This window comes from Suillus clintonianus (genome assembly GCF_016758775.1).
Source record: "Suillus clintonianus strain FC179 chromosome Unknown DEU56scaffold_48, whole genome shotgun sequence".
In the NCBI taxonomy this organism is placed as follows: Eukaryota; Fungi; Basidiomycota; class Agaricomycetes; order Boletales; family Suillaceae; genus Suillus; species Suillus clintonianus.
The window spans coordinates 234,105-259,521 of record NW_024539272.1 but is presented as its reverse complement, the minus strand read 5'-3'; the positions used below and the strand labels follow the sequence as shown (position 1 = coordinate 259,521).

Genomic DNA, 25,417 nt, shown 5'->3' with positions numbered 1-25,417 from the left:
CCGTATACACCACCGTTACGACGTGTTCTCAGGCGGCTTGACATGCAAAATCACTCGAGGCAGCTTCTTTGCAGAGAGAGGCCTCATGACCTCACTCTCGGACGCGGATGCAGAAATCGACAAACTATTGGATACAGGCACCGATGTGTGTGTGTCCTTGTCAGGCTTACTAGCCACCTCGGGTGTACTGCTGTTTCCCGAAAGTTTCTTGCGCTCGCGCAGGGTCCGCGATGTCGGGGCAGCCCTGTTCCGCGAAGGCTGTGGTGGGGTCCGGTAGAGGTCGAAATGAGAGAGGAGTTCTGAGGTACGCGTAAGCCACGGTTCGCGGTTGGTGTTCCCCAGCGAAGGGCTCCCGAATTTGCGGGCCTTTGTGGCTTTCTCAAGCTACAATGATCCTTGAGTATAGTACAAAGAGATGCATTGCAAGCTGAAATACCTCGATGAGATTTTCCAAGTTCCACCACCTCTCATCCACTTCCACGGTCTCCCCAACGAGTCCACATATATGTGCCATTGCCCCGCTGCTTAGCGCACGATCGCTGTACCCGCCTTCCAGCACGCTCACGACGCGTCCACGAGCATAAACATTGGCAATAGCGCACGTGTCAAGAGCAAATCGGTGGTAGAAACTTGTAGGGGCCTTTCGATTATGACGAGACATGCTTGGATACTCGTGTTCACAGGCATCAAACCCGCAACTGTTTTTGACTGTTTACAATGGAATTTGACATGAGATATATTGGACGCACCTGATGAACACCAAGACATCATCTCCTGGCCCGCCAGTACTGTCAAGGAACTCTGATGCTCGCTTCAGCAGTACAGAATATTGTTCTTTGTAGAGGACATCCCAAAAGTATGCTTCGGAGTTGTAAGTCTGTAGATGTATATTCTCGATGTATTGTCCATGCGGACCGTGTATTGACGTTGACGCGGCTTGAACGAATGTCGCCTTACCGTCCTACAGGACGCTGCATCATTCGCGATAATTGAATCACAGAAGCATTCCTTACCTCGCATGGGAAAGAGAGAACATCATGTATCGAACCATAGTATATCTGCGGACCGCGATTTTGAGGCGGTACGTCGGAGTCCGAAGGCAACTGTTCAGATTCAAGCGTCTGTTGGTAGGTCTCCTCGTTTATTTGCCACACTATTGACTGCGTGCCATTACCTGGCAAAATATTTAGGTAGAATGTCCCTGATGAATGACCATGAACTTGCCATGGTGCAAATCAATGTCCAATATAACAATACGTTGAATCCCATGCTTGAGGTGTGCTACAAAATGAATGAGTAAATGGGCATTCGAGAAAGTAGAGAAAGCTTACCGTGAGCTGCACCAATCGCTACATTATTTACAAAACAGAATCCAGAAGGGGTATCTTCACCACAATGATGGCCTGGCGGTCTAACTGCTACAAATGCTCGTTGAGGGTCGGTAGCTACAGCGGGGGCATTTTTGCCAGTAGATGCGATGACGGCGTCTACCGCTTGGCAAACAGCTCCAATAGCACCTTGAATAGCATCAATGGAGGAAGGACATACTGCAAGCATAAAAAACATAAGCACAGTAGCCTAATTCGCCCCAAGATAGACACGCACGGTACAGGTCGAGTGGTGGCGTCCCCTCCGGCATTTCAGACCCCTTCTTAGTAATATTCTCTTCGCTATCCCGAGCCCATGCCTTCAAGTTCTGGAGATACACATCCCCATCTATATCCCCATGAACGTATTTCACGGCGGCGTTATCTAACAGATCAACAGTAGCTGTACTTCTTGTGACAGAGATACTTCGGGCTCGGATAAGCCCACCATCGGATGCAGCGATATTCATCTTGTCGAGGGCAGCAGCCAGCTCAACCTCCACAGAAAAGTTTGCATCCGAGGGCTTTAGAGCACCTTCGGCCTCTTCGATACGCGCTATGGCAGCAGCGAGTCCAATCTTGACGGCGCGTAAACGTTCGGGTCGCTCCACAATGCTCGAGGCATCTCGTGAGCGGATGAAGCGGTGCTTCAAGCAGTCATCTTGGAGGTATATTTTGACATGCGTTGGAGCTTGTGGTGAAGATGGATGTACCTTTGGCTCGGAGAGGACATGGGCCAAAGGTAACGGAGCGCCGATTCCTAGTGGGTCGACTGCTTCTGGCTTGATGGTTGAATCAGTTGCTTGACTGCTCATGATGTTCGTAACTGTAAAGTAGAGGCTGTTGCATATGCATGTGAAAGAGACAGGAGAATGTGTACTTACACTAGATCATGATGATATGATATGTTTAGCCTGAGCTCGTGAAGCGCGTTATTTACTTCTGTTTACTGTCAACCTTTCCTCACGATCAGCGCGCTAGTAGTAGGCAAGGTTAGTCTCCTGTAGTCAGACCTTGATAGACCATAGAAGGAAGACAATTACCCCTTCTTTTTCAAGGCTGCCAGCCCCAACGGTGGCAAATTCTCGAAGCGATTTTGTAAACCATGGGTGTCGAACTTGTTGGGTCGCCGTTCAACAGTTGAACCACTTTTGCAGGTGGTCGACTTTACTTCGGAACTGGCTTTCAAATATTGGTGATTTGGCATAAGCTGCATTACGTTGGGCTCTGTTGATGCATGAGTTTTGCTCAGTCTAAGTAGTCGCCATCACGTTCACACCTGACTCATCAGCAGATTTCGATTTCTACACTGCCGCTGGTGCTGGTACCTGCATGGTCGTTTCTGGGTGCGCCGGTGTCATCATCCGGAACTATACTGACTAGCTCTTTTGCTAGCTATGTTTGGTGTGCGATGTTACCCGTGGACTCCTTCACAATATCAAATATTGTGAGCACAGATGCGGCGTGTCTCAGCTACAATGGACTCAGGAATGTCTTTTTCACTCATCACGCTGTCACGTAGACTCGTAACCAGTCTGGACTACGTCTTTGAGATTGTTAAGTGCTTGACGTAGTCAGACTGGTCGATCTCGGAGAAATTTGGCAGGAGAAGCGAGGAGTTTGAAATTTGACAGATGCCGGTGATGCCGGTTTAGGTGATCGTTGTATTTTGTATGTATACAGCGTTGAGTCTTGACACAAGTCCTTCGTTCGCACCTTAAGCAAAGTGTACGCCTCTCAAACATCATAGTCCATCGAGCAACAGTACTTAACATCTAATAGGACGATAAAATGATACCTTTTCATGCCTTTCACCAGCCCATGCCACAATATCAGCCACCTGTTGAGCCATTGATTTGGATTGTCGATCCTTCGAGCCTCGACATTGATGAAAAAGTCCTTGCGGTCCTCAAAATCCTTCGTGGGCTTCGGATGACGGCCATGGACCTTATGTTGCACTCTATCTCGAACAAGACCTCCATGCTACCTTGGAGAGACGGGTTTTTTCGAAGCAAGGCCCTTGTGCAGTTTTTCAACGTGTTGGATGCTGATGAGCGAGCGAGTGAGCAACTTCGTGTTGTTTTACGACCAATCGCTATCGAACGAGGGTCTTGCCGGAGCCTGTTGCAGCTCGAAGTACGACGTGTCTTCCAGAAAGTAACGATACGAGACATCTGAGTTGAAACAACTTCGGATGTTGTGATCCTTGGGAAATGAAATCGAGTCGCGAGATGGCCTCGAGAACTTGCTGGTGTTGTGTCGTTGAAAGCGCACTCGTAAAGTCCGTCGGGAGATCTTCAATCGCATCTCGAGCAGCGAGCGATAAAGGTCGTATGGAACTCATGGTTGAAACTTAACATAGCATATAGTCTGAACGAGCGTATGGTAGATGCATAAGTTGTGCTACATACGATCGAGTACCGCCGGCACGACCGGCATCTACTAAATTTCAAACTCCTCGCTCCTCCTGCCAAATTTCTCCGAGATCGACCAGCCTGGCTTCGCCACTCGACTTGTCCGTGGTATTAGTAAGCCAGGCTGGTCACGAGCCTAGCTGTCACGGTCTTGAGTCACTGTACAATTTTATGTAGAGTGTACGCGTCCTGTATGGCATACAATCAGATCCTCTGTCCCACAGAATCTGTTTTTTTCTATTTCCCATGAACTCGCAAACCCGAACGTTATTTCATAGTTCGCCCACTCCGAGCTTTTCAGCATGGGACAAACCATCCCAATACTCACGCATATGGGCGACCTGTTAAACTTCTTGTTGTTTACCATCGACTGTCAACTTGGTACGACAGTTTGAGATTCAGACGTGTATCACGTTTGTAGTGTACCGCATATCACTTGAGGTCACTCCATTGATATCCTTCGTGGTTTAACGTTTAACCCGGAAAGCCCTCAACGAAACGCCTCATTCTCTAGCCATCCAGTGGATCAGCATCAGATCCGACGAAGATGTTGTCATTGGTGTTACGGTTGAACTCTGCTTCAGTTCAAGGACTCTGCTTGCACAATCCACTCACCCTAGGCTCTCGCTGCACATCATAATCTTCCGCGGTCGCTTGGGATCATGCCAAATGATGGCCTTCCTCTTTTCTGTTGTAAATCTCACCATACCATTCCCTCAAGGTACACTTTGTAAAGCATCAACTCCAGACCAACAAGGTCTGTACTAGTTTCTCTGCTCACAGGACACCCAGCTCCCGTTTTTCTTAGCACCGCAGTATCATCAGTCACTGGCTGAGTTCTTCTTTTCCTACAAATGAACTCAAATAACGTCCAATGTCAGACGGGCGAGATATCATCAATTGCACGTGTTCCAGAAGGTGTTATCCCTCTGGTCACCGTGCAATCGATATCTCGTCTACTCATTACGGGCGTCCTTGTCGAGTGGATCTCCTTCTCTCCTCGTACATGCCAGAATGCCACTTCGTAGCGCCGAGTGATAATTCTACACTGTTTTGTCGCTAACAAGTACATGCCTCATGCTGTACAGCTATCTGACGTCGCATCCCCGGTCATTCCAACGCTGACAAGTTGAAAGGCGGCGATTTGAATACAATCATCAGTCTCCAACTGACCAGCGCCCGTGATGCAACACCACCGGCCTTGGTTGTTTTGATGCCGTTACCGGCTTTTGTTCACTGTTCATGATATTGCTACGGGTTTTCATCGCGGATTTTGATCATCTCCCTAGCGCCCAGCCTTCGCCGCTGCTGTCACGACTCTACCTCAGCCTTCCAACAATAGTAAATGTAAATGTCGGGCTATGTCTCCTACTGTTGACCACGGTGGTTCCCTAGGGTCATGAAAGAATATCAAACTGACGTAGGAATATAGGACCAACGATATTCTGATGCCCAAGTGAAATACCGCAAGAGCCGCAGATAACCTCAGCGAATGCGGGCGGTCAATTTCAAGGTCGCGGTCATCACGGACGCGGGCAAATAAAGCTGTAATTACAATGTAAAGCTTGAAAGATATAACTGACTACGACGACTGTGTTCTTCATGTGCCTCGAGGCGAGATGGTCCTGCCTCTGGCTGGGACTGACTGGCCATCGGTTTCAATTCGATGTCTTCGCGCTGGGCAATTTGGATGCTACGACACCGCATCAGGTCATCCGTACAACAAACGAATAAGGTTTTTATACCTGGGGGTAGGCATCGAGACATTGACGATGTCTACTTCTTGTTCATTGTCGACTGGCGGAGCGAGGCGAGATGGTCCTGCCTCGTGCTGTGACTGAAAAAAAGTCGCTGGGTTCAATTTGACTTTTTGGGGGGCGTCGAATTGGGTCCTACTGCGGTACATCAGGAAAGCCATTTAACAAGCAAATCACCTAGTGTTACCTGGTAGTAGGTATGGGAACGTTAGCAACGGAATGCTGAGATTCGTCATCTGAAGGGTCGTCATCATAGACTGGCCGTGAAACCGGTTTCTTCTTCTTTTTCTGGAACCAAGAAAGGCAGAAGAAGAGTACATATGGTCGTTTCCCGTCGTCCACACCAACAGCATCACCCTAGTGAAGGACATGGTCAGATCTCAGAAAACCAGTGGAATTGCAGAACACAAACATATGTGACTATTCCAAGAGGAACATTGACGACTCGCGGAGTCTTTTGTTTCGCCTGATGATCCTTTTGCTTCCCCTTCTTGTCGAATGACGGCCGAATGCCATTGAAAAAGGTCCTGACATCGAGCGAACGAGAAGGTGACGGGCGTTCCGCGTGAGCGAGTGGCGATGCAGAGTAAGTGGCGTGCTGGTAGTTCACTGGCCGATTCCCGCGCTGGCCATGAATATATGACTAAGTAAATCAGACACTATTGAAGCGGGGACCATCGAATGGATATAAAACGACATACATTATGCAGTCCTTTCATCTGATCGAAAGTCAGGATGTATATTATATGCGGGGTTAGAAAACACACCTTGTTTTTGGCTCGGCCAGCCTTGGAATGAGTGCGTGTAAGCATGCGAGGCAGTGAGATCACAGTAGGGAGTAGTCACCTCGTTCTTCAGGCTGGCCAGGGAAACACTTTCTGCTGCTGCGAGCACATCCTCAGGTATCTCCCATTGCGAGATTTTCTTGTCGAAGCCGCCACTGAATATGGAGTGTCCATCCACCGAGAATGCAACACGAACCACCAGATCTGAGTGCTCGAATCGGGTGACTTCTGTGCCTGTGGGGAACTGCCACAATCGGACAGTGTAGTCATGAGATGCTGATGCAAGAAGGGTGCCAGCTGGGTTCAAGACGATATGTTGGATGTGTTCATTTTCGTCATGGCCAGTCCAAGGATCACCAACCTGTTTCGAGGTGGATGTATCCCAACAGCGGATGACAGGATCTTTGCGATCACCGGCTGAGAAGAGATGTGCGTCATCACGACTCCAGGTGAGCGAGTAGTTCCATGCATTGTTAAAGCCGCAGTGGCCGTTGAATTGAGCAAGACGCTTCCTTTGTTCCAAGTCCCATATTTGGATATCTTCCGCGGTAGCAACGCCGAGTTGACCGGTCACAGAAAATCGGATGTCAGTGATGGGTGATCCGCATGCAAGAGGATGACCTTTCCTCTGCCAGGTGGTCGTGTCCCATAAAATCACTGTGCGATCGAATGACCCGCTGGCCAATATCTTGCCGTCAGGGGAAATGTCCAAAGTAAACACCATGTTGGTGTGACCTTCCAAGGGACCTGCGACGATCCTCCCACTCTCAACATCACGTACCCATAACCCCCAATACGCCACATTATCAGCATCGTCTTCTTGAAAACCTTCTTTAGGATCGCTTGTTGGGTCCTCTCCCTCAGCACTTACAACCTGTTTCCCGTTTCCCAAGACTACAAGTGCGCCGAGCAACTGCTTCACCACCCACTTCATCATCTCCTTGCCGTCCTCAAGCCTCCATATGCGTATTGTATTGTCGACAGACCCAGTCACTATTCTCTTGCCATCCGAAAAAGTTGCCATTGAAGTGATGTTCCCATCATGACCCCGAAACGTCTTGACAGGCTCTCGATGTGATCCAGGTAACTGTTTGGCATCCTTCATCCTCAGTTCTTCTCCCGCTGAGTTCCTCGTCTGTTATGCCTAGCCGGAAGTTAGAGACGCCAAAGAGGAGAATGCGAGAGATCTACCTATTGCTGAAGCAATGGTTTTGGTCAAGGTGCGTGGCTGGTGCAATGCGTCTACAGCATGCAGCTCATTCCATGAAGAACAACATAGCCTCATGTAGGCGCTTGGGTCCGGAAACATTGTGCCTACTACCTAAGCACTGCTTCAACCGGGACGACACACCATATTTTTCGGTCCGTTTTACCGTCGCAAACAAGCGCCGGGACACGAATCGTCCACGATATTCTCCATCCGTCGTACCCCGTCCTGCATGGCTTGCAATCAGATCCTCTCTCCCTCAGAATCCGGTGTTCAATCCCACATAAACCCACGTCCAATTTTCAATCCCTACAACTCCGAACACTTTTTCATAGTTCTTCAGCATGAGACAAACCCCACTGCTCACACAGCAACCTGCTCAACTTCTTGGCGTATTCCATTGGCTGTCCACTTGGCACATTCTACCACATGTATGAATATTGGTGTTTGAAAGTCGGTATTTTATCCATCTGCGTACGAACGATGCTGCACTCCATTGACAACTTTTGCCCCTTTGCACCATCGATGACAGGACCAACCACCTACAACTAGTGCCTCGGCGAGGTCATTATACCCGTGTTCTTCAAAACCACTCAAAGCCGGCGATTGTCTCCAACACCTCCAGCTGCACTCAGCGAGTACAAGCGCCAGCGCAGGCCCTAGGACCAAACACGAGGACCAGCAGATGCAAGACTGGCACAGATGCGAATTACATCGCAGGTACTGATACGAGCGTCACTGCGAGCACTGTCAGTGTACCGTCTGAGCTCCACTTGAGAGCCCGCGAGAATAGAAGAAGGCGGACGCTGCTGTAGAAAGCACAAACTGTTGTTGTTTTGTATTCTCGTGTTCGTGAGCTGTTTGCGTGTTGTTCCTCCTTGGGTCGCAGTAATACGAGATTTCAAAAAACCATGCAGGCACCAGCGCCACGGGAGAGGGATCACCTTGACTCTGCCAGGTTGGCGTCCCACAAACTGACTCAGTTCCATGACCCTCTGGTTAGCATCTTGCTGTCGGGAGGTATGTCTGAAGTGATCACGCTTGTGTGACCATCCAAGGGAGCTTCCCACTCTCAGCATCGCGCACCCATAGGTGCCAATCCATCGTTTTATCAAGACTTCCTTCTGGGACCTCCCCTCAGAGCTGATCGCGTGGTTCCCAATCTTACGTATGAGTGCGTCGACGTCCTCTTCAAGAACTTGATGAAATAATAGTATAAGAGTGATAAGGAATTGACCTGGATCGACGTCCAAAAGTCGTTGCAGGAGAAGGAGAAGGAGAAGGAGAAGGAGAATTTTCACCGTCTATGGCTCGTGTAGGGTCTCCTGTGACTGCTGTAGGATGCAGGGAAATCACACCCGCCACCAAAAAGGCGAGGAGTCCGAATGACATCCGATTATCAGAACCAGCACTCCATGATTAGGCGTAGGAAGACCCTTTACAACATAGTGACCATTGGCACCCTCAATTCCAAACTCGCTAATGATATCAGCGAGCGTCAAGCGTTGGATTGTAACAAGATTGGCGATGAAACGATGCGAAGATGGAGGTCCTCTCAGCGAATATTCCCTTAAGTCGGAATCGCACCCACCTTTTCTTGGATGCTACTTATAGTGCCAATGTTTGTTGTCGTGCAGGCGTGTTTCGTCCAAGAGAGTCAACTGGGAGTCACGTACGACAAGGTCTTTGGGAATTGATGTGAGCCCGATGCCGCTCAGTGCTGGCAATCTCGAAAGCAAAGAATGTGACCGAACACGTGACCGCGTTAATGTGAGGTGCGTGACTCCGTTAGGCCAGAACAAAACTTGTCTTTTCCCTTACACTTGCACCATCCTCCCTGTTTCCATCCGCTGTCTTCACCATGTCCACTTCCACCACTCCTATTTCAAAGCACCAAGTCTTGGAAATGGCCAGCACGCTCGCTCCACAAGCTCACGGCATGGACACTGATTCTGATGTGCTGGGGGACGCAAAGTCGCACTATTTTTCGTGAGCTCTTCGTACTCCTTTGTAGCTAATAACATTCCTTTGTTTATACAGAAGATGAACTATCTAACTGAGTAATCTTGTCGCTCCACTGTTCGTGACGGGACCTTTGTTCCTTCGAGCCCCCAGATAGCTCATGGCCTCTTTCAACAGGTGCTGTTATGAGGTATGTTTCCGAACTTGGCAGTGTGCACTAGCTTGTTATCCAGAGTCGACTGTCCTCAGCCTTGCTGCAAATCTATCAATCTTTGTAAATGCGATCGGGCGTTTGGTATGGGCAGCGTACTCCTCATTTTGTAATTTTTTCGATGGCTGTTGCATACTTTCGGGTGCGCCTGTTTCGTGCGCGGCGAACCTCGACGTTGGCGCATTCGCGTCTCTCGGAAGCTTGCTGTTCTGACTTTTGGGTGCACATACTTTCATTTCGTAATGTTTTGACGACTTATTACTTCTTTTGTAGGCTTATCTTCTGGGCGTTGCACTGTCACCCATTACGGGAGGCACAGCAGCGCACTACTGGTAATGGAGCAGCCTGCACTTCTCGCTTGAAGTATGGGGCATTTCGAGATAATACGTCTGTTCCTCCCGGAGACAAGTCACCCGCATTCGGGAGGGACTCATGAGGTCAGGGTTGAGCGTTGTATGGATTAATCCTTTCAGCATTCCCTGGCTGCTTCGTAATCCAAATATCCCGTCGTTTGTCTTTGGCTATCTTCTGACTTCGCACTGCCGAAGTTTTGTCCTCAGAGACTAGCAAATCTATCAGCGATGGTGACGGAGTATGGTATGTTGAGATCGTCACGTCATCTCCCAGACTAACTCGATCTCCAGTTTTTGACAGTCACATTTGCCTACACGATGGTGATTCCTGCCATCCCATTCAACTTATCCGGGTCCATTGACATCTGACTTCAAGGTGCTCGATATTACATCCCCAACGAGGCGCTGATCGGCGCATGCTTCCTCCCCAGTGGACTCGAAAACTTCAGTATGCGGATGTTCTGCTATTGGAGTACATTGTCGTTTAATGGGCACCTGAGTTGATTTTGCAATCGCTGAGCGATTGTCCGAATAATCGGTGTTGTTCATACTGGCGGACTCAGGTCTCTGACCTCCATATGACCTTCCAGTTGGACTTACATCGATACCAGCCTTAGCTATAGCTATCTTAGTGCCGCCGCTGGCTTTCTTTCAATGTCAACCCTAGCGCCCAGCCTTCGCCGCATGCTGTCACGACTCTACCTCAATCTTCCAGCAAAAGCAAATGTAAAGGTCGGGCTATGTCTCCCACTGTTGGCCATGGTGGTGTCGTGTCATCAAAGAATATAAAGTTGACGTGGGACAAATGATATTCGGATGCCCGAGTGAAACACCGTAAGAGCCGCAGATAACCTCAGAGAATGCAGGCGGTCAATTTCAAGGTCGCAGTCGCCAGAGATGCAGGCAAATAAAGCTGTGATTACGATGTAAAGCCTGAAAGATATAACTGACTACGACGACTGTGTTCTTCATGTGCCTCGAGGCGAGATCGTCCTGCCTCTGGCTGGGACTGACTGACCATCGGTTTCAATTCAATGTCTTCGCGCTGGGAGATTTGGATCCTACGACAATGCATCAGGTCATCCGTACAACAAACAAATGAGGTTTTTATACCTGGGGGTAGGCATCGAGACATTGACGATGTCTACTTCCTGTTCATTATCGACTGGCGGAGCGAGGCGAGATGGTCCTGCCTCGTGCTGTGACTGAAAAAAAGTCGCTGGGTTCAATTTGACTTTTTGGGGGGCGTCGGATTGGGTCCTACAGCAGTACATCAGTAAAGCCATTGAACAAGCAAATCACCTAGTGTTACCTAGTAGTAGGTATGGGAACGTTAGCAATAGAATGCTCAGATTCGTCATCCGAAGAGTCGTCATCATAGACTGGCCGTGGAACCGGTTTCTTCTCCTTTTTCTGGAACCAGCTAAGGCAGAAGAAGAGTACATATGGTCGTACTCCGTCATCCACACCAACAGCATCACCCTAGCGAAGGACAGGGTCAGTTCTCAAGAATCTGATAGAATTGCATGGAACGAACAGGTGTTGCTATTCCGAGAGGAACGTCGACGACTCGCGGAGTTTTTCGTTTGGGTTGATGCTCCTTTTTCTTTCCCTTCTTGTCAAATGACGGCCTCATGCCATTGAAAAAGGTCCTGACATCAAGCGAGCGAGATGATGAAGGGCCTCTCGCGTGAGTGAGTGGCGATGCAGAGTAAGTGGTGTGCTGATAATTCACTGGCCGATTTCGGCGCTGGCCATGAATAAATGACTAAGTAAATCAGGCGCTATTGAAGCGGGGACCATCGAATGGGGTTCAAACGACATACATTATGCAGTCCTTTAATCTGATCGAGAGTCAGGATGTATATTATATGCCCGGGGTTAGAAAACACACCTTGTTTTTGGCTCGGCCATCCTTGGAATGAGTGCGTGTGAGTATGCGAGGGAGTGAGATCGCAGTGTGGAGTAGTCACCTCGTTCTTCACGCTGGCCAAGGAAACACTTTCTGCTGCTGCGAGGACATCCTCAGGTATCTCCCATTGCGAGATTTTCTTCTCGTTGCCGCCACTGAATATGGAGCGTCCATCCACCGAGAATGCAACACGAACCACCGAATCTGAGTGCTCAAATCGGGCGACTTCTGTGCCTGTAGGGAACTGCCATAATCGAACAGTGCAGTCATTAGATGCTGATGCAAGAAGGGTGCCAGCTGGGTTCAAGACGATATGGTTGATGTTTTTATTTTCGTCATGGCCAATCCAAGGATCACCAGCCTGTTTCGAGGTGGATGTGTCCCAACAGCGGATGACAGGATCATTGCTACTACCGGCTGAGAAGAGATGTGCGTCATCACAACTCCAGGTGAGCGAGGAGTTTAATGCATTGTTAAAGCCGTGGCCGTCGAATTGAGCATGCACCATGTACTATCAGCATTGATGACAGGACCATCCACCTACAACTAGTGCCTCGGCGATGTCGTTCTTCAAAACCACTGAAAGCTGGCGATTGTCTCCAACACCTTCAGCTGCACTCAGCGAGTCACCACTGTATCTATGTCCAGGCGCTACTAGTACAACCGCCAGCGCAGGCCCTAGGACCAAACACGAGGACCAGCAGATGCAAGGATGCGAATTACATCGCAGATGCTGATACGAGCGTCACCACGAGCACTGCCAGTGTACAGCCTGAGCTCCACTTGAGAGCCCACGAGAATAGAAGAAGGCGGACGCTGCTGTAGAAAGCACTTGTTGTTTTGTATTCTCTTGTGTTCGGGACCTGTTTGCGTGTTGTTCACCCTTGGGTCGCAGCAACACGAGATTTCCAAAAACCATGCTATAGGATAGCGTACCTGAAGCGGTGCCTTTGTTAGGTCCTCAACGTCATAATAGCTTTATACAAGCAATCCGCTCTCCTGCGGACGGTTCTGTCTTACACTGTCTACAGTAACAACATCGATGAATAAACCACATTTGCTGTCTCTCTCTCTTCATTGCTGGGTGACCACAACGTCCGAAATGCTGTAGTAGAGTGCCAAGCACGAACGACGAACGTGCATGAGTTACAGTGAAACATGAAAGGGGTCGGTGTGGAGCATGCACAGACAGGAGAATATGAAAGCGGTTGGATTGGAGCGCGAACACAGTCAGAGTGGAACATGAAAGGAGGACACGTGGAGCGCGCACATGGCGACGACGCGAATTGGTTCCGCGGGATCAAACGCCTGGTCCTTAGTTATGTAGATGACGTGTTGGAAAGCCAAAAGTTTATCCATGTTTCTCCCCTTTAAAAAACACAGATATCGGCATCGCCAGAGCGGCCTTCGCCGACCACAGCCGCATGCAAGAATCACGCTCCGCGCACACGATAGACCACATGGGGAGGAAGCGTTGGCTTCAATGAGGAGCTTAGTCACTTCTGTACAACTGATGAAGGTCTCTCTGGCCACCGTCGGCCCAATGAACCCAACGCAGGACCGAACACGCGTATAACGCTGCAGGAAGAATTTCAGGAACATCGCATTCTCGTGCGGGACATACGGCGCCGCCTCCACCGTAAGACCATGTAAACTAAGTCGACTGAAAAGGGAAGCCCACCAACGACATGAGGGAATGGGTATTATGCTAGGATTTAGATCCCGACTTTACATATTGGTTCTGTCCAAATCATAAGTATCGGTTCAGCGATGATAAGGACGAACCATCGTGAACAGACGACAGATTCCTGACTTAAATAAGATCTACGACGAGACCGAAACAAATACTACTCCACATAGAGTCCTTGGCCGAGCATTTCTCGCGCTACACACTGCTGCTAGTCGACACATGCGGGCGCTGCTGGTAAGCAAGTTCAATCGAATTCATGCCGGCTGTTGCATCGAAGTTGACCTTGACCTTGAGCCTAGCATGATATTCTCGAACACCAAGGATGAGGCGTGGTCCCAACACAAACAACTGCACGACTGAGAAAATTTGAAGAACTCCAAGATAAATCTGAGTTCCCAGGGCATACGGGTTCTATAGCAATGATGAACCATGGTCACATGCACAGGTGAGTGAGAAATCGACATACCTTGGATAACGTTGGAGAGTAGTAAATGAGCTCAAAGCAAGAAACACCAACGAAACTGTTGTTTAAGGAACGTCAGCGAAAAAAGAGAAGCGAAATTACATTGTGATCGTACCACGCAAAGTAAACCATGTGAGTTCTCATTAACGCTGTGAAAACGCTTGTAATGATCCCTCCTGCCGAAGATCGTCGCAAATCACGGAAGTGTTTAACAGCAATCCAGACTGCGAGACACAGTACGAGGACTTCCCATGTAGTGCCAAGTATCCATGACACTGTGCCCAGACGTATGCCATCTCCATCAAAGCCAGCAATGCACTGATAGGTGCCGAAGAGAATATACTCCTCTGATATTCGTCAAATAAAGCTGCGGCACCGGCTGTCATCCATATTTAAAGCTTACCGGATGAAAGATGTCTCGTTACTATTCCACCAATCACTCCGCTGGTGATGTTGACACCCAGGAATACGATAATAAGACATATCAGCACCTGTCTGGCGCGCCCATACATGGCATTTAACCGGAATATCATGATGACTTCAATGATGTTTCAGTCACGTCAATATCGCCGAGGTATTGTAGCTGCATAGCTCACCGCCCAGAATTCCATTTACGACCACACCCATCCAGGTTAGTGTGATATACATCACGCGGCCTGACAAATCCAGTCAGTGACCAGGCCCGGAGGAAAACACACTCGAAGAAAACACACATCTGTGGCAGTCATTATATTGAACCGGGAAGCTGGTTGAGAAATTCACTCACCCCTACACATGAGGTTAGACGTGAATGGCAAATTGGATGGAGGTCACTCACTACATCTGTGACCGGAACTGTCGGAACATATACTGTATGCTGCTGGTTAGAAGAAACATAGTGTATGTGAGGATACATACACAGTATGTTGATGCTGGTTGTCACAGACGGTTCATTAGCAAAGCACAAATTGCTTAACCTTTGAAACGTACATAACGTATAATATTCCGAGATAGCGTATCTAGATATCGTCCAGTCAGCAAAACTTGCAATCGCACTCATAGCACAAGCTACACACGCTAAGATACAGAACTGTCATCAGGGACCAGTGCTGCCTCTGCCGCAAATTATTTGCACGTTCATTTCTTGTTCGAAGTTCTGACGTGGAACTCTGCTCACCCAAATCAATTCAACCTGTTAAAACTAATTGTTAGAAAGATGGCTGCTTCGAAGATGGAATCAACCCACTTCTTGTCCGAATGACATTGCTGGAAATACCATAAGAATGTCCGCGATTATTTCATGTTATCTTGCTTACCCCAATCGTACATCACCCCAACAGCGGAAGCAACTGTGAAACCGCAGCTAAGGTTAGATCGAGGCATGACCGTCGACTAGCTCTCCACGAACCCAAAAAATAGCTAGAAATACGAAATGAATTGATAAGCGGCCACCAACTGGGATCATTTGAGACCACTGTCATGTTATGCGAGGATGGATATGACCGAGCAGCGAACTTGATGGACGTCAAATTGTAGTAAATATCCTTTTAAGTATGACTGCCAGCTTGCTTGATCTGTTCAACTATTAGCCTCTGGAGGCTCAGGGACAAAAGTCCAGGAGAACACCCTCAGTGTCCCTCACGACATTCGCTAGCTTCAACCTGATTCAACACTCCAGGGGCCGAGTTAACACCTCGGACCAGACTTCATCTGCACAATAAGTTTGTTAAATATTAAATTGACGGCATCAACTACTAGTACTCATCTGTACTTATGCGTCAATGTTCAAGCCAAGCCCCCCTATCCTGTCACCTGTGGCGTGCGTCGTCAACCGTTTTCTCTCGCGGTATATATGACGATGGTGTTCGTGCCAGATAGGTACTACCATTCCAGCACTAAGGCCGAATGAGCACGATAGGGACGATATCCGTACTTCGTTCCTGTTTTGATTGATTTAATAAAACATATGGGAAACGGACAAACCCATTTGTAGCTAATCTGTGTTGCATCAATCTCCAGTGGTAATCTGTCACCGATCAGCAATCGCCTGTACCTTAGTTAGTGGGGCATCATGTCGTAGTTGGAGGCGGCAAAGGAGAGGGAATAAGCAATCGCATGGAAACCCAATGAAAAAACAATTGCAACCGCTCTTTCTCTGCATGATCGACCAACCACCTCCAAACATGCATACATACAACTCTGCAACATTTGAGAGCTTTTGTTACATACAATGATCCTGAACGGTGATGGTAAATTTATGTGGAAAACGCAACCGCAGATTCTTCAGACTGCGATTCGAAATTTGATGGCGAAGCAGAACTAAAGGTCTGCACTGCTACACGACTTTCCTGGAGTCGAGGGTATGGAGACATTCTGGCCAAAGACATGGCGGCTTGATCAGTCCGTTCCATGATACCCCGACGGACTTTGTGGCCGTCAAACAACGCAGCGGTTTCTTCAAGAGTGCGACCTGAAAGAAAAATAGTACACGAGAGCTCGACAAGGCAAAGAGGTAAAAATCACCTCTCGTCTCGACGATACACACCATCACGAATAATAGTTCCAACATAAGTAATCCGCAGTAAATGAGGTACTGTACGAAAAAAGGTCGATCGACAACACGAACGAGATCTGACGACTCACGTATTTCCACCCCATGACGTTCAGCGCCCATGGATTGACCAGGGAGTTGAATGCATTGGTTGAGTAGACAGCAAGGTTCTGTGCGCGACATTAGGCTGCATTGAGAGATAGAACAAAAACGACCGACCATAATCGCAAACCCCTTGGCACGAATATTATAAGGCAAAATCTCAAGCGTGTACAACACAAGCATCGACGTATACGCAAAATCGTAGAAAAAAAAGTACACAAAAATGAGCGGCACGGTAGCTGTTTGAGCTTGATTATTAGCTTGCACTGCGTATATGCATGGTTTCAAACATGCCTCTCGCAGCTACCACATTCCCGGACTGGCTAAAAACAGCGGTCGTGACCGTCCACATAGAGAAGGCTGGACAGATGATGAGCCATCGAATCATCGCCACGGAGTAGTACTGACCAATCAGCATGCCAATATTTGAAATCAAGAAAACCTTCCTCCTCCCCAACTTGTCCACCATCATCATGCCCAATAGCGCACTGGCTAAATTGCAAATCTGGACGCACAAAATACGCATCAATTTCGATCTCGACTTCTGAGAAACCATGGATGAACCTGCAGACCGCCGTTAATACCTGTTTTCGTTCGAGTCGCAGTGATCCCGCTATTGAAACGTCCGTCAGGCTACGTCCCGTCCCGACTTGTTCGAAAACGTACACCCCATCCAAGACTATGTTGATATAATATGATACCAGACCATTGCCGCTGAGACAAATATTAATACCAGTGATCCAACCAGAATGAAACAGAACACACCTCCACTGCGAGAAGATTGCGATCCATATAATGGTAAACATGCGCTGTCTGTTGCCTTGGGTCGCGAAGCACCTCAAGTAGGATTTACCGGAGGTAAACTCTCGTTCGAGGTTCAAAGCATGTCGGATTTGAGCCATCTCGAACAATACTAGAGGGTCGCGTTCGTCTCCCCCATTTGCATGGTAGTGGGCGAGGACACGCGCAGCTTGTGATTCCTTTGAGAAATAGAAGAATGTTCGGTGAATTAATTAATAGAAGGTATCCTCATGAATGCTCACCAAGCCTCTAGCCATTAGAAATCGAGGGCTCTCTGGGATGAACCTGAAGGCACTGAGTCACTTTGAGCAGAGCAAATCCCAATAGCCCTACCATATTAGCACCATTTGGATGACAGGAATAACTGCTTGAACGAATGAAGGGGCCCTCCAAGACCATGATGACGTCCCCGCTTCGTCATAAGCACCCAGGCAGATCCAAGCCGCTGTCATACATGTAAGAAACTAAATGTATAGCACTGGATGTCACATACAGATGATGCTGCCAGAATACCACAATGAATTATACAGAGCGGTCATTTTCCCGCGCTTAACTGTAATTAGAGGCGATGAATGAGATACGAGGTGGTATGACGCACATGGGTTGGATAGCTAACTTCGCTGATGAGCAAGGGAGCAGCATTGATGGAGAAAGCTATCCCTAAGCCGACTGAGAAACGGGGGATAAGTATATGGATGTCATTTCAGATGTGCATCGTACTGAGCACGCGAGCGCCAAGGAAGACTTGCAAGGTCGTGGATGATGCTTGCGTGAGAACACCAGCTAGCATGACGATCGCCCCGATGAACATGGTTGCTCGTCGTCCTAATCGGTCGGATATATAAGGAGAAAATGGAGTCCCCTAAGAGTCAACATGAGCTTGGTAGTGATCCGAACACAGTGCTACAACTTACGCTGAGGATGCCAATGCCATGTGCGGAATTGATGAATCCTAACGATCGTGAATAAATTGTTGCAGCAGAGCCGGCAGCTGCGTACCCAAGTTCATGCCCTCTGGTGTTTGGAAGTACTCTTGCCATCCGGGCAAGATCTGTAGATCTAAGGTAACCCGAGTCAACCATTGAGCCATCCACGATCGTGATAGCAAATGTTCATGACTGACCGTTTATCATTGACGAATCAAGGCCATTAAGCGTTGATGATAAAAGCGGTAATATTAAACAGATGTTTAGCATCAGAATGCCTGAGTACCGGCATTGTCAAGATTATGTATTTGGATACGCTTAACGAAGCTCATACCGCGATTCTTCCACCACGACTCCCGATGAGTGAAGTCTGTGATCGTCCATTGCGGGACTGTCATTAAGGTGAACACGTTGAGGTGGTGTGCAAGGGAACGTGAAGGTGATTGAATGACGAATTGTGGGGCATTTATAAGGAATATCAGTGCTCGGACGCACTCGGCCTGTACATTTTCGAAAAGATCAACCGTATTCCGGACCTTGCTGTGTGAACGAAGTAAGTATGAAATTATGCTGTTTGACATATTTTGGGCAGAGATGAGACGTGGCATTGCGGTGGCGAGTGCACCAATCAATCAGAGATGCGCTGGGAGGCACGGCACTATTCATTATCCCACAGCGCCTCGAGTTGTGCGCATCTTGCGACACGAGATGATCAGGAAGCTAAGACTTTCCACCCATTTTATAACTTGAAGAAGATATAACAGTGACAACCTACCTTCCTTACTACGTCGAGGTAGTCAGCGGCTGCATTCTTCACGACCGCCCTGGCCCCTCTCGCTATCGCCTTCGATGGGGAAAAGGTGGTATTGTTGGAGCCTGTAGGTTTATTTTCACCTGTCGAGCCAACGAAGTTTAACTCTCTGAGTAGCATGACGGTATGTAAGAGGTCGAGATAAATCGGCCCAGTCCATCGTCTTCATTGATGTGTAACGTCATTTCTCAGCGCTTGTTTACGTAGACGATTCAGAAGTCGGAAGTGTCGCAAAACTAAGCGCTGCTCCTTCATGCAAGCATTTCTAACAACTTCGCGTTTTCGAATTCATCATATACTTTGTCAATTGAGAATAAATGCATGTAGAGGGATGAAAAGTTCTCAGATTTAAAGGTCGAAGCACGTTGAATCAGACTGCCTCAAAGACATCTCGTACGACCAGACCAAGACCTGCACGGCTCCATTCAGCAACACATCTGAGTGTACTTCAATGCCTCGGTGTTCGCTTGTGTGTTCTGCTGGATTTCGACGACTCTCTTTGGTTTGAATGGTTGGAAGAAATACTTGCGCCGGACCCATTCAGACCCCCTGAAGGCTGGGGAACGCAGGATCGATTGCAATTATATCGCGCGCACTGCTCCAGACTGCCAGTCCGATGCGACCGCTGAACCAAGGACCGAAGGTTGTTCACAATGTCTGTTGTAGTGATGTGGAGACAGTGAAAGACAGCGTGTAGTGAGGGGTAGGTCGGTTTTCATTGCACGACTCACATTATGATCAACCCTCCGCTGGCAAAACCTCGGGTTCTTCCAACCCTGCAACATCTCTTCGCTGCTCCTCATCTTCGATAGCCATCATATCAGCCGGTGCCTCTTCCTCCCCTTCTTCCTCTATTTCTTCTTCTTCCTCCTCTATTTCTTCGTCTTCCCCCTCGCCTGGCTCACCCATTTCATCATCGACTTCCTGTTCGACCGTAGCGTTTTGCATGTCTGATTGGGACGCAGAGGATGCTACTGCTGCCCTCGGGGCAAACGTGAATGGCGGTGGCAGATTCGTCGCCTTTTCCTTCCCTTTTGATTTTGATACGACTGATGCGGATTCACTGTCTCTGGCCTTGCCCTTGTGCGAGGAACTTGCGGTTCCAGATTTACGACCCTTGTCTCCTTTTGTGTTATCTCTGTAAACTGCGCTTTGTTAATACAATTCGGAAACGAGAGGGCGAGGTCTCACTTTGAAGTTCATTCTGTAGATTCTCGACGAGATCTCCAAACTCGATCATCTCCAGAGCTTTGAGCACATCGGACGCGGAGATGCTTTTGTGCTGTTTGGACAAAGCCACGTCATGAGCTCTGAGGAGATATATCAGAATACATTGCATAAAACCAGCGGTAACACACACGTCGCCACTAAATGCAGAGATCAGCGATTCATTAAAGCATGAATATAAGACGTCTTTGCGTACCGAGGTAGTTGATGAATACAGTCGAACCCTTCACCAAAGACAACACTGTCTCTTTCTGTAATTTCGCATTGTCTGGCATCTGAAGAAACGATCAGCGCGAAGCGTTTTGCTGCAGATGATGTACGTCTTACTGCCGACTTTGCTATCTTCGTAACAATACTCTTGGGAAGCTCGAAGTTCTCGATGCCTTCTGAGACTAGATCTTGCTGAGCCTGAGCAGAAATAGGACCACTACCAGCATCTTTACGCGGCATTGCTTGGTACTAGCGACGCGTAGTAGTTGGTGTTGTGTTGAAAGCGTTGTGCAGCAGTGACCAACTAAGGCAACTTGTCAATGGATGACGTACGTACTACTGCCAGTGCAACTTGCTCTGCAACGCTGATGTGACTCCAAGTTATGTCGATAAACATTCGACGTAGGTGACTCTAGTGCAAACATTGAACCCTGCCCGCCGTATTGCTGATTCGTGTAATGAAAATCATACAGAATCCTACAGTATGTTCCTTGTTTCATCTCTCTGTCCCGTACTACACTCACCACGTTCAAACACACACCCACGAGATCTCATCGGGACGGAACAAGATCATTGAAGAACAAGAAGTACAAGAAGTCGGGTTAGCTGCGTGATCGTACTTATCTGTGTCGTTTTTCGCATGCTCGTGAACAATTTTCCATGGCAAAACTGGACGCCTGTCGCCGCCGAGTCTATCACAGCGTCCAAATGGTCCTATCTTTCTGGATTCAGATTCAAGACAGCGGCGAGCAGATTTGGTCACTTTGGGAGGCGTCTGCGATACCTGTCAGCGGTGGTTGCTTACTCACAAGCAGTGCGTCCTCATCCTCGCTGGACAAACGCTAAGTAGGATTTGGGCAAACAGATACGTTAAAGTCGGTATCTCGACCTCCCTGAACGTTATCTTTTGACCAGGTAACACAAGTTGGGCACCATTCCCCCACTAGGCAGGTCAGAATTAATTGGTAAACGGAGTTACGGTGTGTTTTGTGCCTCTTTACTATGGGCGGTATCATTCGGCCAGCGGATATGAGTTGTCCAATGCAAGTAATATTAAGCACATGTACATGGCATCGTCGCTTCCACTCAACGTTCGTTCTGTACTCTATTGAAGCATTTCCTTAGCCTATTGTATTATGACAACGTTCATACGTCGGGCCAACACCCGTACACAACCGCTGAGCCCATGTCTTGATTTGATCTTAATAGTTACCGCTTCCCATGACCTAGACATTCAAATACACGTCGACGCCTCAACTGCCCAGTCGTCCACCTTGAGTCTGCTGATGACTACGTGCTTTTGACTAGTCTCTTTGTCACAAGCTCCGTGCTGGCTACATTCAAATAATTGATCGCACTCAATACCTAAAGGTGGTCTTGGCGACTCTTGGGCAGCAGGTGACTTATGTCGCATACTACACTCGACGAAGTCCGAGGTGAAGGACAAAGGTATGAATGTCAATCGTGGAGCGTCTTTAGAGACCTGCTTATTTTGTTAGTATCGGACCATTCAGCGACCTCACCCAAGATCTTCGTAAGAAATCCGACTATCCAGTTGCTCACGGAGGCTTCGGAGATATTTGGAAATGCGTCTTAGCACGGTCCACTGAAGAGGTCTGCCGACGTGACTTGACGATATTTGGTGGGCTCTCAGTCACTAACCCTGCTTGAAATTTCTACAGAATCATGATGTGGCAGTCAAAGCCATCAGATCTTATTTCTTGGATGAGAATGATAGAGTCAAAAAAGACAAGGCAAGTACTCAAGTTTTTCTTCTAAGGAAACCCAAACATAATGTCGATTTCGTCAGAGGTTGCGCAGGGAATTGATAATATGGCAAAAACTTATCCACGACAACATCCTCCCATTATATGGGGTTGCCCTCGGATTCGGTCCGTTCACTGCCATGGTGTCACCATGGGCAAAAAATGGATCCATGACCGCGTATCTCGAATCTCATCGAGACCTAATGATACCCGATCGATTCAAACTAGTGAGTTTATATTCAACCTGTTCCAAAGCTGATTGAGACAATTCTGCCGCTAGTTGTCCGATATCGCAAGTGGTTTACATTATCGTCTGTATCCGTCCGCCATGTTGATCGACAGCCTGCTGACCATATTCTTAGTTCATTCAAGCCAAGTTGTACACGGAGATCTCAGCGGGGTTCGTCGAGACCAGCTCTTGCGATGTAATAAGCTGACAATCTTCCAGTCCAATGTTCTGGTGATGGAGAATGGAACCGCTTGTCTTTCGGATTTTGGGCTTTCTGGCGTAATATCCGAATTTTTTGGTTCATCGACCTTTTCCTCTACCATCTCCGGGAATATTCGGTGGGGAGCACCAGAGCTGTTCGCTGTACCGGAAACCCAGGATGACGCTCCAACAAATCGCCCGAGTAAAGAAGCTGATATTTACTCATTTGGCAGTATCATGTTACAGGTGCGCACAGTCCCTTTGCGTAGCTGCTCACTGAAACATCTCTTTGTTTTAGGTTCTCTCTGGGAAGGTCCCTTACTATTACATCAAACAGCAGATGCAGATCATTGTGATGGTAGTGAATGGTAAGAGACCTAGACGCCCGGAGGAGCCGAAGATCGCCGATGGACATTGGAGCATGATAGAATGCTGCTGGAGTCCCAGCAATGTTCGACCATCCAGCGAAGATGTTCTGAAGTTCGTCACGGCACAACGAAGTAAGCACAAAATTGATTGGTCGAACGGATGTTGGTGACTGAACATTCTCGACTTGCATTATTAGTGGGACTTTAAAATGCTTGTGAGCAACTTGACACACGTCAAATCACACTCGACACTGCTCGTTGCCATTCAGGTCTAAATAACACCTGTGGTACCCCGTAGTCATTGGCGCTTCGTTGACAGTGAAGAAACTACTGGATGCCGAATATAAATTCAGTCCACTGTTTTATTGTTATTGAACCAATATCGATGAACCTTGGGGCGGTGCTGCTCAAGAGCCTGCCTGCTATGATGATGAGCGCTTCTGACAGAGCGAGTCTTGTGCGTGATTGACGTCAAATGAACGACAACCAGCTCTGAAGTGCCTTTGGAAACCTTGTCGTCAGCCGATGATAGTGACCGAAGCCAGCGCTCTTCCATTCCATCGGTGGCATTGGTCCCCGATATCTGGAGACCACGACAACGATTGCGCCGTCTGATAACTACCATCCGTCCAAAATCTGAAACACCTCCGATCATCTCCCCATCGTTTCTCCACCGTTGAACGCTTCCGTCATTCCTCCCGCACGCCGTCATATTCCCGTCTGGTGAAAGCTCTAGCGCATATATGCTTCCACCCTCGACTTCCCATGGTTCTCCGACAGTCAGTCTTGTATCACAGTTCCACTTCTACATTGTGCCATCCGCTGATCAACTCACGACATCGACGTTATCGTGCAAGAACACCGTGGTAAAGCCCGCATACTGTGTCCTCAGAGTCCCTGATCTTCGCGGTTGACATTTCTTCGGCCTCCAATGTCTTAGTGTACCTCCCTTGCTATGTGTCTCACGATGAATGGTAGCAATGCACGGTACGATGGCCAAGGGCATGTCGTGTCATTGTAAGGTAGTGCATACAGGAGGCCATTACTATGAGTACATGATAGAAGCACGACTGACTTTGAGTACACCACGAGCATCTTGCTGTAGTCTCGTCATCGGACAGTGAGGATTCAGGGGGAAAGTTGGCAAGAGTACTTCAAATGGGTATTCCGTGCTGGCGCTGGCCTTTAGGATCAGCTGACCAAGTTGACAATTCGGGGACTGGAGACTGTGATTGAATCTGTCTGCTCAGGAGACCTGGACTTGAGCTCTAATGGAAAATTGCGAGGTTTCTCCTGTGGCTTGAAAGAATATCGGTCAACTCTTGGGTCATCAATCAGTGAGAAGATGACTTACTAGAAGCTGATATTCCGGATCACTTACACGTTGGCATCGAATGCGAAGCGCCCTGAGACATCGACGGACGAGATCTGGGAAACCGAAAAAGGTTGCATGGAGCTCCCTCGTGTCCGGATTTGCCTTGTATGCAAATTTCATCGAGTAGGTGAAGAATAATGACCCTCCGGTCGATAACAGCAGAAAATGTCCGAGTTCCGTAAACCCTTCAACCTCAAGTCGAGATGTACCTATACATCAGTTAGTGAATGTTGAGAATAGTGCAATTTACTCACTATTATGTTGCCAGACCATGATCTCGCCCGTAACCAGCATGATAAACATATTACCAAACACTTGAATTGAAGTATTGCGACGAGAGATGTCATGAGATACAATAACGACGACGAGGGGAAAGATCCATGTTGCCACCGTGGAGATGGCTAAAATTGATAATGCCAGACTCGGAAAACATATAGCAAAGGGAACCGAGACGCTCGAGATGATTAGGAGAAACAACGTGAGGAAGTCTAGAATAGTATTAGAGATCATGATGCAAGTTCACTTTGGGAATGTGGGGGACGATGACGGGTGAGCAAGAGAATGCAATAGGGGTTAATTACGTAGTCAAAGCTTATATCTAGGGACTCGGAACTTGCCAACGAGCTACGCTGAAAGTTCAGGCGCTTCCTCAGAATGAATCGACATCCAAATATATAAGACTTTCTTACGATGAAAGGCTTAGGGTAGACGAGGATGAGCTAGAACAAATGTATTATCTCAGTCTCGAGG

At 48.1% G+C, this 25,417-nt stretch overlaps 6 protein-coding genes across 6 annotated transcripts; 1 reads left to right on the top strand and 5 right to left on the bottom strand.

Annotated features, from left to right (window-relative positions):
• Positions 1–15: 15 nt before the first annotated feature.
• DEU56DRAFT_871957 (arginase deacetylase) lies at positions 16–2,182 on the bottom strand (the record flags this gene model as incomplete). The annotated part of the gene is made up of 7 exons (XM_041355745.1): positions 16–384; positions 437–698; positions 750–961; positions 1,014–1,174; positions 1,225–1,281; positions 1,332–1,547; positions 1,606–2,182. The coding sequence occupies 7 exons, from the start codon at positions 2,180–2,182 to the stop codon at positions 16–18; spliced, it is 1,854 nt and encodes a 617-aa protein (XP_041207228.1).
• Positions 2,183–3,418: 1,236 nt separating this feature from the next.
• On the bottom strand, positions 3,419–3,919 carry DEU56DRAFT_811289 (uncharacterized protein). The gene has a single exon (XM_041353547.1). It carries the CDS (start codon positions 3,709–3,711, stop codon positions 3,463–3,465), a length of 249 nt encoding a protein of 82 aa, XP_041207227.1. The 5' UTR covers positions 3,712–3,919; the 3' UTR covers positions 3,419–3,462.
• Positions 3,920–15,880: 11,961 nt separating this feature from the next.
• DEU56DRAFT_950941 (general substrate transporter) lies at positions 15,881–18,878 on the bottom strand (the record flags this gene model as incomplete). Its single annotated transcript, XM_041359135.1, has 18 exons — positions 15,881–16,570; positions 16,624–16,693; positions 16,744–16,821; positions 16,871–16,992; positions 17,021–17,113; positions 17,162–17,258; positions 17,318–17,366; positions 17,420–17,467; positions 17,519–17,733; positions 17,797–17,839; positions 17,888–17,999; positions 18,048–18,102; positions 18,153–18,223; positions 18,275–18,416; positions 18,469–18,506; positions 18,554–18,613; positions 18,678–18,758; positions 18,815–18,878. 18 exons carry the CDS (start codon positions 18,876–18,878, stop codon positions 16,356–16,358), a joined length of 1,653 nt encoding a protein of 550 aa, XP_041207226.1. The 3' UTR covers positions 15,881–16,355.
• A 1,052-nt stretch (positions 18,879–19,930) lies between these two features.
• DEU56DRAFT_420954 (histone-fold-containing protein) lies at positions 19,931–21,068 on the bottom strand. The gene is made up of 5 exons (XM_041346145.1): positions 20,846–21,068; positions 20,715–20,793; positions 20,652–20,658; positions 20,483–20,601; positions 19,931–20,436 (listed from the first exon to the last, which is right to left on the bottom strand). The coding sequence occupies exons 1-5, from the start codon at positions 20,966–20,968 to the stop codon at positions 20,030–20,032; spliced, it is 735 nt and encodes a 244-aa protein (XP_041207225.1). The 5' UTR covers positions 20,969–21,068; the 3' UTR covers positions 19,931–20,029.
• Positions 21,069–22,535: 1,467 nt separating this feature from the next.
• DEU56DRAFT_691371 (kinase-like protein) lies at positions 22,536–23,363 on the top strand (the record flags this gene model as incomplete). Its single annotated transcript, XM_041347138.1, has 5 exons — positions 22,536–22,721; positions 22,775–22,805; positions 22,857–22,894; positions 22,943–23,170; positions 23,223–23,363. Coding segments are annotated over 5 exons (624 nt in total), but the record flags the coding sequence as incomplete, so codon positions are not given.
• A 929-nt stretch (positions 23,364–24,292) lies between these two features.
• DEU56DRAFT_811201 (uncharacterized protein) lies at positions 24,293–25,206 on the bottom strand. The gene is made up of 3 exons (XM_041353546.1): positions 24,922–25,206; positions 24,647–24,876; positions 24,293–24,591 (listed from the first exon to the last, which is right to left on the bottom strand). The coding sequence occupies exons 1-3, from the start codon at positions 25,175–25,177 to the stop codon at positions 24,484–24,486; spliced, it is 594 nt and encodes a 197-aa protein (XP_041207223.1). The 5' UTR covers positions 25,178–25,206; the 3' UTR covers positions 24,293–24,483.
• Positions 25,207–25,417: the final 211 nt, after the last annotated feature.

What these genes read in the sequence shown, in the direction of transcription:
- DEU56DRAFT_811289 (XM_041353547.1), bottom strand. Translation starts at nt 3,711, where the DNA reads ATGAGTTCCATACGACCTTTATCGCTCGCTGCTCGAGATGCGATTGAA.
- DEU56DRAFT_811201 (XM_041353546.1), bottom strand. Translation starts at nt 25,177, where the DNA reads ATGATCTCTAATACTATTCTAGACTTCCTCACGTTGTTTCTCCTAATC. An exon ending in CATGGTCTGGCAACATAATA is followed by an intron (nt 24,877 to 24,921) that starts GTGAGTAAATTG and finishes ACTGATGTATAG; the next exon opens with GTACATCTCGACTTGAGGTT. An exon ending in ATCCGGAATATCAGCTTCTA is followed by an intron (nt 24,592 to 24,646) that starts GTAAGTCATCTT and finishes TATTCTTTCAAG; the next exon opens with CCACAGGAGAAACCTCGCAA.
- DEU56DRAFT_420954 (XM_041346145.1), bottom strand. Translation starts at nt 20,968, where the DNA reads ATGCCGCGTAAAGATGCTGGTAGTGGTCCTATTTCTGCTCAGGCTCAG. An exon ending in CGAAGATAGCAAAGTCGGCA is followed by an intron (nt 20,794 to 20,845) that starts GTAAGACGTACA and finishes TCGTTTCTTCAG; the next exon opens with ATGCCAGACAATGCGAAATT. An exon ending in TCTACAGAATGAACTTCAAA is followed by an intron (nt 20,437 to 20,482) that starts GTGAGACCTCGC and finishes AACAAAGCGCAG; the next exon opens with TTTACAGAGATAACACAAAA.